At 42.0% G+C, this 14,614-nt stretch overlaps 1 protein-coding gene across 1 annotated transcript in view; it reads right to left on the reverse strand.

Annotated features, from left to right (window-relative positions):
- The window catches only part of LOC137355764 (voltage-dependent P/Q-type calcium channel subunit alpha-1A-like), a 644,715-nt gene that overhangs the window by 66,946 nt on the left and 563,155 nt on the right, over window positions 1-14,614 (reverse strand). Inside the window, exon 44 of the mRNA XM_068021264.1 lies at window positions 3,555-3,643. Within this exon, the coding sequence (XP_067877365.1) occupies window positions 3,555-3,643 (89 nt within the window). The remainder of the gene's footprint in view (window positions 1-3,554; window positions 3,644-14,614) is intronic.

Raw genomic sequence — 14,614 nt, forward strand, 5'->3', positions numbered from 1 at the left:
ACCTCACATTTTTCCACATGACATTCCATCTGCCATGTTCTTGCCCACTCACTAAGTCTGTCCAAATCCCCTTGAAGCCGCTTTTCATCTTCCTCACAACACACATTCCCACCTAGTTTTGGGTCATCCGCAAACTTGAAAATATTACATTTGGTTCCCACATCCAAATCATTGATATATATTGTGAACAACTGGGTCCCAAGTACTGATCCTTGTGGTACCCCACTAGTCACAGCCTGCCAATGTTAGAATGACCTGTTTATTCCTACTCTCTGTTTTCTGCCTGTTAACCAATTCTTAATCCATGTCAGTATATTGCCTCCTATCCCATGTGCTTTAATTTTGTTAACCAACCTACTGTGGGGGACTTTAGCAAAAGCCTTCTGAAAATCCAAATAGACCACGTCTACTGACTCCCCTTTATCAATTCTGTTAGTAATATCCTCAAAAAACTCTAACAGGTTTGTCAAACACGATTTCCCATTCATAAATCCATGTTGACTGTGCCCAATCAGATCATTATTATCCAAGTGTCCATTTATTACATCCTTCAGAATAGATTCTAGCAGTTTCCCTACTACTGATGTAAGGCTAACATGTCTGTAATTCCCTGTTTGCTCTCTCCCTCATTTCTTAAATAGTGGGGTGACATTTGCGACCTTACAATCTGTAGGAACTGTTCCAGAATCTATAGAATTTTGCAAGATGATCACCAATGCATCCACTATCGCCCTAGCTACCTCTTTCTACACTCTGGAATGTAGAATATCAGGTCCTGGGGACTTATCAACCTTCAGACCCATTAATTTCTCCAATGCAACCTTCTTACTAATACTAATTTCCTTCAATTCCTCATTCTCCCTAGTCCCTTGGATCTCCAATTCTGGGAGATTTCTTGTATCTTCCTCAGTGAAGACAGAGACAAAGTAATCATTTAGCTTCTCTGCCATTTCTCTATTCCCCATTATAAATTCTCTTGACTCTGCCTGTAATGAACCCACATTTGTCTTAGCCAAAAGTTCACAGAATCACAAAATAATACAGTGCAGAAGAGGCCCTTCAGCCCATCGAGTCTGCACCGATGCATTAAAACACCTGACCTGTCTACCTAATCCCATTTGCCAGCACTTGGCCCATAGCCTTGAATGTTATGATGTGCCAAGTGCTCATCCAGGTACTTTTTAAAGGATGTGAGGCAACCTGCCTCTACCAAACTCCCAGGCAGGGCATTCCAGACCGTCACCATCCTCTGGGTAAAAAAGCTCTTCCTCAAATCCCCCTTAAACCTCCCGCCGCTCACCTTAAACTTGTGACCCCTCGTAACTGACCCTTCAATTAAGGGGAACAGCTGCTCCCTATCCACCCTGTCCATGCCCCTCATAATCTTGTATACCTCGATCAGGTCACCCCTCAGTCTTCTCTGCTCCTGTGAAAACAACCCAAGCCTATCCATCCTCTCTTCGTAGCCTAAATGTTCCATCCCAGGCAACATCCTGGTGAATCGCCTCTGCACCCCCTCCAATGCAATCACATCCTTCCTATAATGTGGCGACCAGAATTGCACACAGTACTCCAGCTGTGGCCTTACCAAAGTTCTGTACAACTCCAACATGACCTCCCTGCTTTTGTAATCTATGCCTCGATTGATAAAGGCAAGCGTCCCATATGCCTTTTTCACCACCCTATTAACCTGCCCTTCTGCCTTCAGAGATCTATGGACAAACACGCCAAGGTCCCTTTGTTCCTCGGAACATCCCAGTGTCAGACCATTCATTGAATACTTCCGTGTCACATTACTCCTTCCAAAGTGTATCACCTCACACTTTTCAGCGTTAAATTCCATCTGCCACTTTTCTGCCCATTTGACCATCCCATCTATATCTTCCTGTAACCTAAGACACTCCACCTCACTGTTAACCACTCGGCCAATCTTTGTGTCATCCGCGAACTTACTGATCCTACCCCCTAAAAAAGTTTCCTTTTTACGTACCTATAGAAGCTTTTACAGTCCGTTTTTATGTTTTTTGCTCATATACAATGATATTCTATTCTCCCTTTATCAGTTTCTTGGTCCTCCTTTGCTGTATTCTAAAATCCTCCCAATCCTCAGGTTTACTACTACTTCTGGCAACTTTATAGGCCTTTTCTTTTAATCTTATACAATCCTTAACTTCCTTTGTTATCCACAGTTGACTGCCTTTACTTTTGGGGTTTTTGTACCTTGAAGGAATGTATAGTTGCTGTAAACTATATAATAATTCTTTAAAGACTATATATTGCCTATGTACTGTCATTCTTTTTAATATATTTTCCCAATCCACTTCAGCCAATTTGCCCCTCATATCTTCATAATTTCCTTTGTTCAAATTTAACACCCTAGCTTCAGTTTGAACTACCTCACTTTCAAACATAATGCAAAATTCTATCATATTATGGTCACTCATCCCTACAGGTACTTTTACAACAAGATTATTAATTAACCCTTTCTCATTACATAATACTTGATCTAAAATAGCCTGTTCTCTCGTCGGTTCATCAACATACTGCTCTAGAAAAACACCCCTAACACACTCCAGAAACTTATCCTCCACAGCATTAGTGCTCATTAGGTTTATCCAGTCTATATACAGATTGCAGTCACCCATGATTACTGTATTGTCCATGCTACATGCTTCTCTGATCTCCTGATTAATAACATGTCCCACACTACCACTACTGTTTGGTGGCCTATAAACAACTCCTACCAATGTTTGCTGCCCCTTGCTGTTTCTTAGCTCCACCCAAACAGATTCCATATTTTGTTCTTCTGATCTGAGATCCTCCCTTACTACTGTACAGATCCCATCCCTTATTATCAGCGCAACACCACCTCCTTTTCCTTTTTGCCTGTCCTTCCTAAATGTCGAATATCCTTGAATATTCAGTTCCCAGTCTTGGTCACCCTGTAGCCACATTTCCGTCATGGCCATTAAATCATACTCATTAACCTCTATTTGTGCCTTTAAATTTTGGAATTGAGTATCCCAATACTAACAAGAAAACACAGATACAAATTCCAATCCCAACTATGAGACCTGTGTACAATTCACAGTCTTGACTGATTCTGAAAAACCTATTGGGGATGGTAAGAGTGAAGTTCCTTTTACATACTGGTCAGTGTGCTTTCCAGTGGTTCAACTAAATAGTGATATCAGTCATATCAATAGAGATTGATTGGTGTCAGACCATCTCATCCTCCTGACTCATGAGAACTATTTAGACCCAATGGGGTGAGGTGGGAGAAAGGGAAAAAAAAGTAAAGGGGTAAATTACAGATAAAAACTCCCAAAATAAAACATGTACTTTATATGTTATACTGATCAACTTAAAACCAGTGATTTCTTGTACAATTGTTCTGAAGAGTTTTTGCCAAGGGCTTGAGTTCCATCCACTGTCCCATTGACAGTTTTATTCTACACCATGTGATCCCTGTAATGTGTTTATTCTATGGATTTAGCTGCTTTAAGACATAATTCATTGACATTGGAACTTACAGGCCATTTCCAGAGATGTGCGGGGGTTCTGGTAAGGCATTCTGCCCTGGATCCATCTCCTGCGTGGGTGATGGTGGCTCCATGCGCTGAAACAGTAATGGCGTTCGATTCTGTGTGAGATATAACATGGCCTAGAGCTGGCATCAGAAAGACTTATGGGAATGAAGATACAAGATTCAGAATGTTGTGATGCCAAGAGAAGATTCATTTACCTCCCAGGTCACTCCTGATTCTGGAAAAAGGGGGGTCATTTAACACTGTAGCTCTGTGAGAGTTAATCTGTATTCTTGATACCATAAATAACAGTACAAATGACCTTCCATATTGCAATTATAATGATGATACCACAGCAAGGAATCAGGGAATAGATTATACTCAGTCACAATATTTACAAAATGCATTAGAAAATTATAGTTTTTATTTATACTTTTGATCCAAAGATCCTAGTTTAGTCATCTTAGCAAGTTTCAGCTGAGGTGGTAGTGGTGTTACAACTGGTCCCAGTATGTCCTGGGCTAGAGAAGAAGCATAAGACAGGATTCTCACTAATCGTTATCCAGCGATACCTTCTGCAAAGTGTGTCAATGTGATTCTCAGTTATGACCAGATCAGGCTCAATGGAGTTACAGTTGAATAGCCTCCTGGCACTTGTTAAGTGCACACATGAAAAAGGGGCAAGTGGGCAAGGTTGCCAGAGGATGCTCATGGAATTATTTCCTAGCGCGACATGCAGCCTTCAGGAAATTCAGAGAAAAAAAGTCTCTGATCATGATGGGTAATTTATAAACTTGCTCGAAACATATTTACAGATTATGGAAATTAACCTATCACCAGGTGAAATCACATAAGTTTCAACGAACCTTAGGAAAATGTTCAGGTACTATGGTGATGCATCAGCCTTGAGCATATCATTGGTTTGGGCCTGGTTTGCTTCTGGACTTGTCATACTGCCACAGGGAGGAGCTAAATAAAGGCCAGACACCTTTTTCAGAGGGAGGGAAGGACATTCTGAGTCACTCCTGCAAATCTCCAATAAGCTACTTTCAGAAGCTTGGTAGCAGGCATCAAATGACACACCCAATCATAGATGCCACATGGCAGAGGAAGACAAAGAAGTTGCAGGGGAAAATATATCAAAAGATGAACATAAAATATCAGCCATTGTAACAAAAAGATCACCATCCCAGGAAAGAGCTGCTATTTTCATTAGATTGAAAATAAAGTAGCTGAGCATTGAACTTTATCTATATTACAACAATTTATATTTATATAGTTCCTTTAACATAATAAAATGTTCCAAGGCACTTCACAGGAACATGATAAAACAATATGACATGACACCGAGCCACATATTAGGTCAGATGACCAAAAGCAACAAAGAGGTAGGTTTCAAGGAGTATGCTAAAAGAAGAAAGCGAGATGGATAGACGGAGAGGTGTAGGGAGGGAATTCCAGAGCTTAGTGCCTTGGCAACTGAAGACACAGCCACCAATGGTGAAATGATTAAAATCGGAATGCCTAAGAGGCCAGAAGTAGTTGAGCACAGTTATCTTGGAATGTTGTGGGGCTGGAGGAGATTAGGGGCGAGGCCATGGAGGGATTTGAAAACAAAATGAGAATTTTAAAATCAAGACGTTGCTTGACCAGGAGACAGCGTAGGTTAGCGAGCAAAGGGGAATGGAATTTGGTACAAGTTAAGATACGGGCAGTAGAGTTTGGGAAGTCTCCAGGTTTACGGAGGGTAGAATGTGGGACACCAGCCAGAAGTCAGTTGGAATAGTCAAGTCTAGAGGTATGAAGGAGGATTTCAGCAGCAGCTGAACTGAGGCAGGGGCAAAGTCAGGCAATGTTACGGAGGTGGAAATAGGCAGTCATAGTGATGGTGCGAATATGTGGTCAGAAGCTCATCTTGGGGTCTAATATGACACCACGATTGCGAACAGATGCATTTATTCTCAGACTGTTGCCAGGGAGAGAAATGAAGTCGGTAGCTAGGGAACGGAGTTTGGAGCGGGGACCAAAAACAATGGCTTCATTGGAGGAAATTTCTGCTCGTCCAGTACTGGATGTTGGATGAGCAGTCTAATAATTTAGCAGCAGTGGAGAAGTCAAGAGAGATGATGGTGAGATAGAGCTGGGTGTCATCAGTCTACATATGAAAACTAATACTGTGCTTTCGGAAGATATCACCAAACGGCAGCATATAGATGAGAAATAGGAGGGGGCTGAGGAAAAATCCTTGGGGAACACCAGAGGTAATGGTGCGGGAGCAGGAAGAGAAGCCATTGCAAGTGATAGTCTGTCTATGATTACATAGCTAAGAATGGGAGCCAGGTGACAGCAGTCCCACCCAGATGGAGGACAGTGGAAAGGCGTTCGAAGCAGATGATGTGGTTAACCTTGTCAAAGGCTACAGACTGATTGAGAAAGATTAGGAGGGATAGTTTACCTTTGTCAGAATCACGTAGGATGTCATTTGTGACTTTGATAAGAGCTGTTTCAATACTGTGGCGGGATGGAAACCTGATTGGAAGGATTCAATCACGGAGTTCTGGGAAAGATGGGCACAGCTTTGGGAGGTGACAACACATTCAAGGACATTCAAGATTAAAACAAAATAATGTTTAACAATGAAGACAGAAGTTCCAATGTGTTGCCATGGTTTCATTCCATTCTCATTTGCAGGAGGAAATGGTAGTAATGACTGGCCACACTATTCCCCTTCAGGGGAGGGAAAGAGTCACTCCTCTCTTCCCAACAGCCCAGTCTGGCACACTTCCTAATAGGTGGCTTCAGAGTAGCATTGGCAGTGGTCCATTAGCAGGTTATCCACCCACTGGCTCAGGATCTAGGATGGCCAAGCAAAGGGAAAATGGGATAAAATCTGACACCTGTAAACCCTGCATGTGGTCCTGGCGTTTTTCTATTAATCTTAGGTTGTGAGAGGCTCCACCCTGTCTTAACTAAAACTCAACATACATGAGCTTTTTTTGAATGTGTCTTTCCACAATTTCACATCCTGCTTAAAGATTCAATGTTGAATGACCCTCCTGAGTAAATGAATGTCATCTGAACCAAAAGCACTCATTAAAAAACAAAAAAAAAATCATGCAGATAATTAGCATTCGTTTGGTGCTTTGAAGACAAGATGCAGAAATGAAATCCGGGGTAAACTTTTCTCCAGCATTTTGGAACACATTTACAGACAGGATTCCCTTTTTATTGACCTGTGCAGGTTGGGAAAAGCAGAGTAAATTTACAAACTTTTCCATTCTTGTCAATGTGGCAGAACACGACTTGCCGTCAAAGGGGCCCCTCTCCTTCAAAATCCCTGCAGCAATCTGCGACAGCCTGCACAAACACATCTCCAACAGAGGGACAACTTAGATCAGCAATTCACAATGACTTATATTTTTCCTCGAACAGTCCACTCCAAAAACAACAGCTTTATTTGAAGAAAATTGTTTGGCAATCTCAATCCTTTACAAACCATTCCTTTTTTTCCTCTCAGGTCAGAATCTGTCTCAAACATGATCAACATTGGCTCATAATGAATCAATTATAGTGCAGGCCACTCCAACCTTCCAACATTTTGGGACACAGGAGACATCTTTCAATGGGATTTTATCAAAACAAATGGTACACAGGGAGAGACTTTAAACAGTATTTGTTAAATTGGTCCATCCTCTTCCCCCATTTTCTCTCCTGTTCTGTTTAAGGCATCGTCTCATGCTGGGTCTCCCAGCAGGCCACGGGTGTCTTACCCCTTCTTCACGTGTGAGCCCAGGAAGTGGATCAACAGGCTATATGAAGATGTGAGCACTCTAGCCAACCTTGATCACGTTCTTAACCAATTCCTGCACAAGAACTTTTCAACAGCAATCACTGGGTAGCAATCGGAGTTTGGGGGGGGGGGAGGGGCCAAGAAGGCAGGCATGGACAGACTGACTTTTCCCATCTGTAACCCAGGGATGCTGGAGTTAATGAGAGCCCATCAAAACTACCAGCCCAGCTGATTTAAGCTCACTTAGCTACGACCAAAAGCGGTGATTCCTGTTATGTGTGGCTCAGTAGCACGCTAGCTAGTGCATTTAATCTCTCAGCCATTACAACATTACATTTTATTAAAACTGTTTTTTTCAAAATTCAAATATACTGTACAACAAGGTGGAGAATAGTTAAATAAGGGATACCCCATCCAGATGGAACAGAAGTCACAATCCTCTTCCTCACTATGGGAATTCTGATGGCTGCCAAACATTTTAAGGACTTCTGGAGATTAGTATAGTCACTCACCCAATCATTAGCAAAACCATTAGCAATATGTGATTTGGTTGAGTGAAGTGTTAGAACCAATCTTGGTCTATTAATCCATTTACACCACATGGCTCTTGGTCTATATGAAGAGAAAATACAGTGAGTTCCAAACTCTAATTTAGTTTGGCTTCAGTTTTGAAAAGCCCAGACAGAGATAAGTGGGATCCACTTATTTTGCAAATGTCTAACTTGCATCTTGTCCATCAAATGGGTTCCAGTCAGGACCTTCACTTTGTCGTGCTATTTTTCATCAGAACTACTGCCAATGGAATGCCCAATGGAACGAGTGCTCATAGCAAAGAGTGCCAAGTTTTTCCTCTTCCTCTAGCCTTGTACTGTTTTCTGCAACTTGCTTTACTTTAGATATTGCCCACTAGTTATCTAAGTTCAGAATAAGGACTTGATACAGATTAATATCCACCCAGCCAGCTAGTTAACTTGCACTCTATTGATCTGTATCATGAGATAGTATGTATCGTTACAATGCAGGGGTACAGGTTTAAAGCTCACATGATAATGTTCCAATACAGTTCTTTGGGCCTTAGTTTTTATGCCTTTTGCAGTGATTTACAGCTGGTATTCCTCAATAAAAAAAATGTCAGCCAGCTATGATCCTGAGCTAGTGGTTCCCAACTGCAGGAAAGGGAGGTTAGGGATTACTATAGCAGATCTCAATTCCCCCTGGTAAAGAAGGGCAAAATAAGCTTGGGATCCTGATTTGATATTAAGATGTCTGGTAAGAAATGGTCAGGTTCTGCTGTGATATCTTCCACAACTGAATTACCTTCCCAGGCTCACACACTTATGTAGATTAGTGGAGGGCAGCCAGAACCTGTGCTACAATGGCCCAGCAAGAGTCAGCATCTGCAGCACTGCAGTGGGGAGAGGAGAGGTGTGGGGGGGGGGGGGGGGACAAAATAAACTGATTGATGGATGAGGGACAGTACTTACCCTAACCTAAACAATAATAAATTGTTCAAAACCAGATTAGGAAAAAATGGCAACAAGATTTAAAATTATATTTGTCAGGGTCTCTAGTTTGTCTCTCGTGACCAAATTCTATGATTTTTACTTGTGTTCCTTCTGTCATTAAGGGTGCTTACAGACTGTGTTATACTTGATTTTATGGCAGCTAATTAGAATTTAGCTACTAAAGTACTATTAAAAGCACCTTATGGTGTGGAACTAAGCCTTATAACCCAAGAAGATCTCATTTTTGACCCTGCTCGGTACTATTAGTTGATATGAGTTGCCTGGGACACTAGTGGGATGACAATTGGCTTTGGAGACTCTACGGTGAATAGAGATGGAGTGATAATGACCCTCATTCGCTACTACTGGCAAGTGTATGTGTGAATAAAGGAATAGGCTCAGCTGTGACTCCTCTGATGGAGACAGCCTGCCGAACTTAATACACTGACTCTAACATGAAGAATGGCAAGTCGGACAGAAGGCAGCTTACAAAGCATCTTAAGGAGAAAAATGAAGAGGTAAACACTGAAAGAAAAGCAGAATCCAGTTTAAATGATAGTGTACAGGTTGCATTTCGCTTTCTCGGTCCTGCATTCACCAAGCTAGAAATTTTTCTCTTCAAACCATCAGGGCGAACGGTTTAGTACTTTTTTGTCAAACACTAGTGAATCTCCTGTGATGCTGCTCATGATAAGTCAGAGGATACATAGTTTTATAAAGACATTGTATCATAATTATTCTGCTGTTAAGATGGAGCTGTGTGTGCTTGTAAGACTAAAAGGTGCTCTAAGTAGACATTTCAAGAGGTGATCTGGAGGGCAATTAGAGGTCATATTGGCTTTCTTTCTTTTGTTTTCTAAGTGTGATTAATGTAAAGTCAGAAGTTATTTTCTGATGGTTGCAAAGTTTATGTACAGAAACAAAACATGAACTTTAGGTTTTGCATTAAGTTGATTTAAAGGGGCATTGCCTTCATCAATACACAATACACAACACATTTACCTAAAGACATAAAATGCTGGAAATGTACAGCAGACCTGTCAGCAACTAAAAGAGGAAAGACAGGTAACGTATTGTGTGTAGACCTTTTGCCAGAACTGGAACACAATTTTTCGGTATTTTCTGTTTCTGTTTTAGGTTTGCAATCTATTTTTTCTATTTCAACTGAACCACATAAACCTGTGCCATCAAGATTTTACATGCAACAAGAGGGCGGCACAGTGGCGCAGTGGTTAGCACTGCAGCCTCACAGCTCCAGTGACCCGGGTTCAATTCTGGGTACTGCCTGTGTGGAGTTTGCAAGTTCTCCCTGTGTCTGCGTGGGTTTCCTCTGGGTGCTCCGTCCTCCCACATGCCAAAAGACTTGCAGGTTGATAGGTAAATTGGCCATTATAAATTGCCCCTAGTATAGGTAGGTGGTAGGGAAATATAGGGACAGGTGGGGATGTGGTAGGAATATGGAATTAGTGTAGGATTAGTATAAATGGGTGGTTGATGGTCGGCACAGACTCGGTGGGCCGAAGGGCCTGTTTCAGTGCTGTATCTCTATAAAAAAAAAAGGATGGTAAAAATGATGCTGGTTCTCCTCTCCCACAGCTCGAAATGGTTCCTCCAATGGCTAAACCAACTATCAGTGAAGTTTTTCTGAGGGTTTGTCTTGTGCTAAACTGAAACTCTATCTGGTCACACTGGCAATATCCCATCTGCTTAAAGTAATGACAACCCCACCCCCCTCCCAAAATCCACCAACATAAATATCTTATGTTGGGGTCACCAGGCTAAGACAAATTCTGTCTGAGGTCTGCAGCTGCTGTGGTTTGCAGCGTCATTATAATGGTATTGATTAACAAGCACCTAAAACTCAACGTAATGCTTCATCTGATTGGAAACAAGTCCTAACTTTTCCCAGTTCACACAACTGTGTAAAGACCATCAAATGAACCAACTGGAGACTGATACGTGCCAGACATGTTAAAGAGCGCCACCCATCTGGTTTGGGGCTAGACCATTCAGAGATTTCCAAAATTGGAACACCGAAAGTTTGCTTTTCAATTAACAGTCCAAGTTCACTCTGTATGCCAGGATTGGGAGGTTTTAATTATGACGGGTTGGCTTCCAAATGTTGGTGGCAGCAAAGTAAACGATGTAGCCCAAGGATGGAACCACAAGCCCACTTGGCAAAAACAAAGTATTTTTGTAAGTCTGCTTTGCTGCCACCATTTTGGTTTAATGGCTATAAAATTGTGGGCAACAAGTGTCTGATTTTGTGACAAATGCTGCCAGTGGATGGGGCTCTCCATAAGCAACTTAGACTCGTAAAATTCCCTTGTAAGCTGGCAATGCTAGCCCTACCAAGGCCTTTGGAGAGTTGTGGGAGGGTAGGATTTGGATGTATTTTCACCACCCCAATGTTAGGATTTTCAGTCCCAGCTTGTTAGATTTGTGGCTCCTGATCAAAGTGTTACGGCCAGGTGAGGAGGGGGTCCCAGGCTCCACTCTTGCCCTTCCTCTTATTTGACTGCAACAGAGTTTATTCCATTTTAAACAGTGGTTGTACTTACCAACTCAGTGAGTGTTTTACTTTTTACCTTTAATGCGATCGTGAAAGAACTAATGGGACAGGTTTTCTTGAGTTTAAACAAGAAAGAGGCATGTTTATTATACTCAACAAGCTAAACCTGATCTAAAATAATAAAAAAAATATGCTGCACATTCACACACACATTCGCACGAGGATCACACCCACACAAATAGTGCAAAGTAGGTTTTTTTGGTTGGATTAAAGCCCAGAATAAATAAAAGTTAAATGCACAGTCTGACGTTGGATGAATCGGTGGTCTTCCGGATGGAGTTGTATTTTTGAAGTCCTTGGCTGGTCAAAGTGCACTTTGTGGCTGGCCCACTTAGCTCAGGGTTTTCTTGGAGGCAGTCTTGTAGGTGGCTGTCTTCCCCTGGTCTCTGTAGCAATCTGTAGGCTAGGAGGGTCCACAGTCGCAGACGGTTTTCAAACTTGATGTTTTCGGGAGAGAAAGGGAGGCACACAGCCTTCTCTGCTACGAAAGTCTCAGTTACTTCCTGTTTCTTCTTGTGTAACAAAACTCTCAGTTTTTTCAGAGATGGACAGACGGTCACATGACTCCCTCAGTGTATTCTCTGGAACCTTCTAATGAGATACAAAGTTTTAGACGGACCCCAGGATGCCAATATTTACACTTGAAGGGGTTTTCTCTTTTAAAGTCAATCTGTCAGGATTGCCTTGACTGCCATGCTAATGAAGCAATCCTAGGCAATTCAATTACTTAGAGCAAGCCATTGTTCTGGGTCCAGGCTTCTCAGATGTCTATCTCTGGTTGGGTCTTGGAATGTGCAAAGGTGTTTCAGATGCAAATTGCAGTGGCCACCCTGGCTTCCAGTTTTTAAAAGGTTAACTGTAGAATTTTCTCCATTAAAAGTATCACAAATAGATAAGAACCCCCTTGGAAAATCTAGCAAGAAAAAACAAGCTGCAAAAACAGCAGGAAAGCCTGATTTCTACCAGTTTCCTCTCTGTCCAAAAGAAGCAATTAAACTGCCTCCATTTAAATCTGAGAGTGTCAGAAGCAGAAATTTGTAAGAGTAGAGGTTTTCTCAGCGACTCCTTCTCAGTGGCGCAGTGGTTAGCACCGCAGCCTCACAGCTCCAGGGACCCGGGTTCGATTCCTGGTACTGCCTGTGTGGAGTTTGCAAGTTCTCCCTGTGTCTGCGTGGGTTTTCTCCGGGTGGGTGCTCCGGTTTCCTCCCACAAGCCAAAAGACTTGCAGGTTGATAGGTAAATTGGCCATTATAAATTGTCACTAGTATAGGTAGGTGGTAGGGAAATATAGGAACAGGTGGGGATGTTTGGTAGGAATATGGGATGAGTGTAGGATTAGTATAAATGGGTGGTTGATGTTCGGCACAGACTCGGTGGGCCGAAGGGCCTGTTTCAGTGCTGTATCTCTAATCTAATCCTACTCAGCATTTCCAGTCGGTGATCTTCATTTTTTTTGATATTTTTAAAAGGACACTAATTTTAACTGAAATTCATGTTAGTTTATATTTCTACTTAGTAAATGTCCTTGCATTTTTATGCCTTTAACCTTTCCCTGAATGTTTGTAAGCTTGCATGGCAAAGTTAAACCCCTTCCTGAGTTTAAGAGTTAGTTAATAAACCCTACTTCTTTGTTTTAACTTTAAAAACTGTGTTTTTGATGCGGTCATCTTTTATTAGGGTTTAAGGGAGGGAAAGAAATTCAATCACTAATCTATTTACAGACAGGTGATTGAAAAAAACAGGGAAATTTGTTCAGAGAAAAAAAAATTAACTACCTGTTTGTAACAAAAGTCTAATGTAAGTTATCAAGAACGGCTAAACAGGTTAGGCCTTTATTCATTGGAGTTTAGAAGAATGAGAGGTGATCTTATTGAAACATATAAGGGGGCTTGACAGGGTAGATGTTGAGAAGATGTTTCCACTGGTGGGGGAATCTCGAACTAGAGGACATAGTTACAGAATAAGGGTCACACATTTAAAACTGAGATGCAAAGGAATTTCTTCTCTCAGAGGGTGGTGAATCTCTGGAATTCTCTACCTCAGAGAGTTGTGGAGGCTAGGTCACTAAATGTATTTAAGGAGGAGGTAGATAGATTTTTGAAATCTCGGGGAGTTGAGGGTTAGGCAGAGCAGGCCCAAAACAGGAGTTGAGGCCTAGGACAGATCAGCCATGATCTTATTGAATGGCGGGGCAGGCTTGAGGGGCTGAATGGCCAACTCCTGCTCCTATTTCTTATGTTCTTATTTCTCATTTGACATATTGTGTTTTCTTGACACCTCTGCACCATGTGGAAATGAAATGTGACAATAGAAACATTTCATTAGTTGTGGAAAAGAGCAAAAGAAGAAAACACACATTCATTCTTAACACTCACTCCTCAAATTCACTCATTAATCCTAGAATTGCTGCAGCTGGCTTTGCTATGCGATTTAATAATTTTTGGGAGTTTTGCTAGGATGGTCATGTGTTGTCAAATGGGGTTAACGTTCCTCTCGGATCAATTTGCAATACCCTGGGGATGTGCATCTCAATAAACATGTGATTGTTGGTGAAGCTTGGGGTCTGCGAATTTCCATTATTGCTTAAGGCAAGTTTTCCTGTATGTACAATTTTTAACCTCTCAACTGCTGTTTTTGCAACACGTGGCCTTAACCATTCAGGTTCCAGCAACTTGATAATTTTTCTCCCTAGAATGATTAGCTTTCGGTTTGGGACTTGATCATTGGGTTTTTCAGTGCGTGGATTACACTGACCTCACTTTTGGTTTTCTGGTGAGTCACACAAGTGCTGTTTACTTAGGGCATTTTTCCTTCCCTTTACTGTGGGGATGCTCTCTTTGCTAATCTGCCCCATGTCTGCTGGGACATTCCTACTCGCAGGTGTCTGTCCAGCCTTCACTACACTCCCCTGCAGAACTTCAACGAGGTGATGCATCTCTCTCACTGTTGATTTGCCCTTTTGGGAACTTTTCTTGCCCCTGCAGGCTTCTATAAATGCTGTTACCAAACTTGGTTGGATATCTCTTTGGCCTGCATTTAAGTAGGAGAGTGTGGGATCTAATTTCACCAACACTTTAGGGTTGTCTAACCGGACAGTAGGGGTTCTAGCTGGGAATCCTTCCTGCCCCCCTCTAACCTGTCCTCACATCCTATTCATCTCCTTGCTGCCAGACTGTCTGACAGACCTGTCCCCTTTTGTTTTTGGCAGCGGGGGTCTCAC

This window comes from Heterodontus francisci, chromosome 43 (genome assembly GCF_036365525.1).
Source record: "Heterodontus francisci isolate sHetFra1 chromosome 43, sHetFra1.hap1, whole genome shotgun sequence".
NCBI lineage: Eukaryota > Metazoa > Chordata > Chondrichthyes > Heterodontiformes > Heterodontidae > Heterodontus > Heterodontus francisci.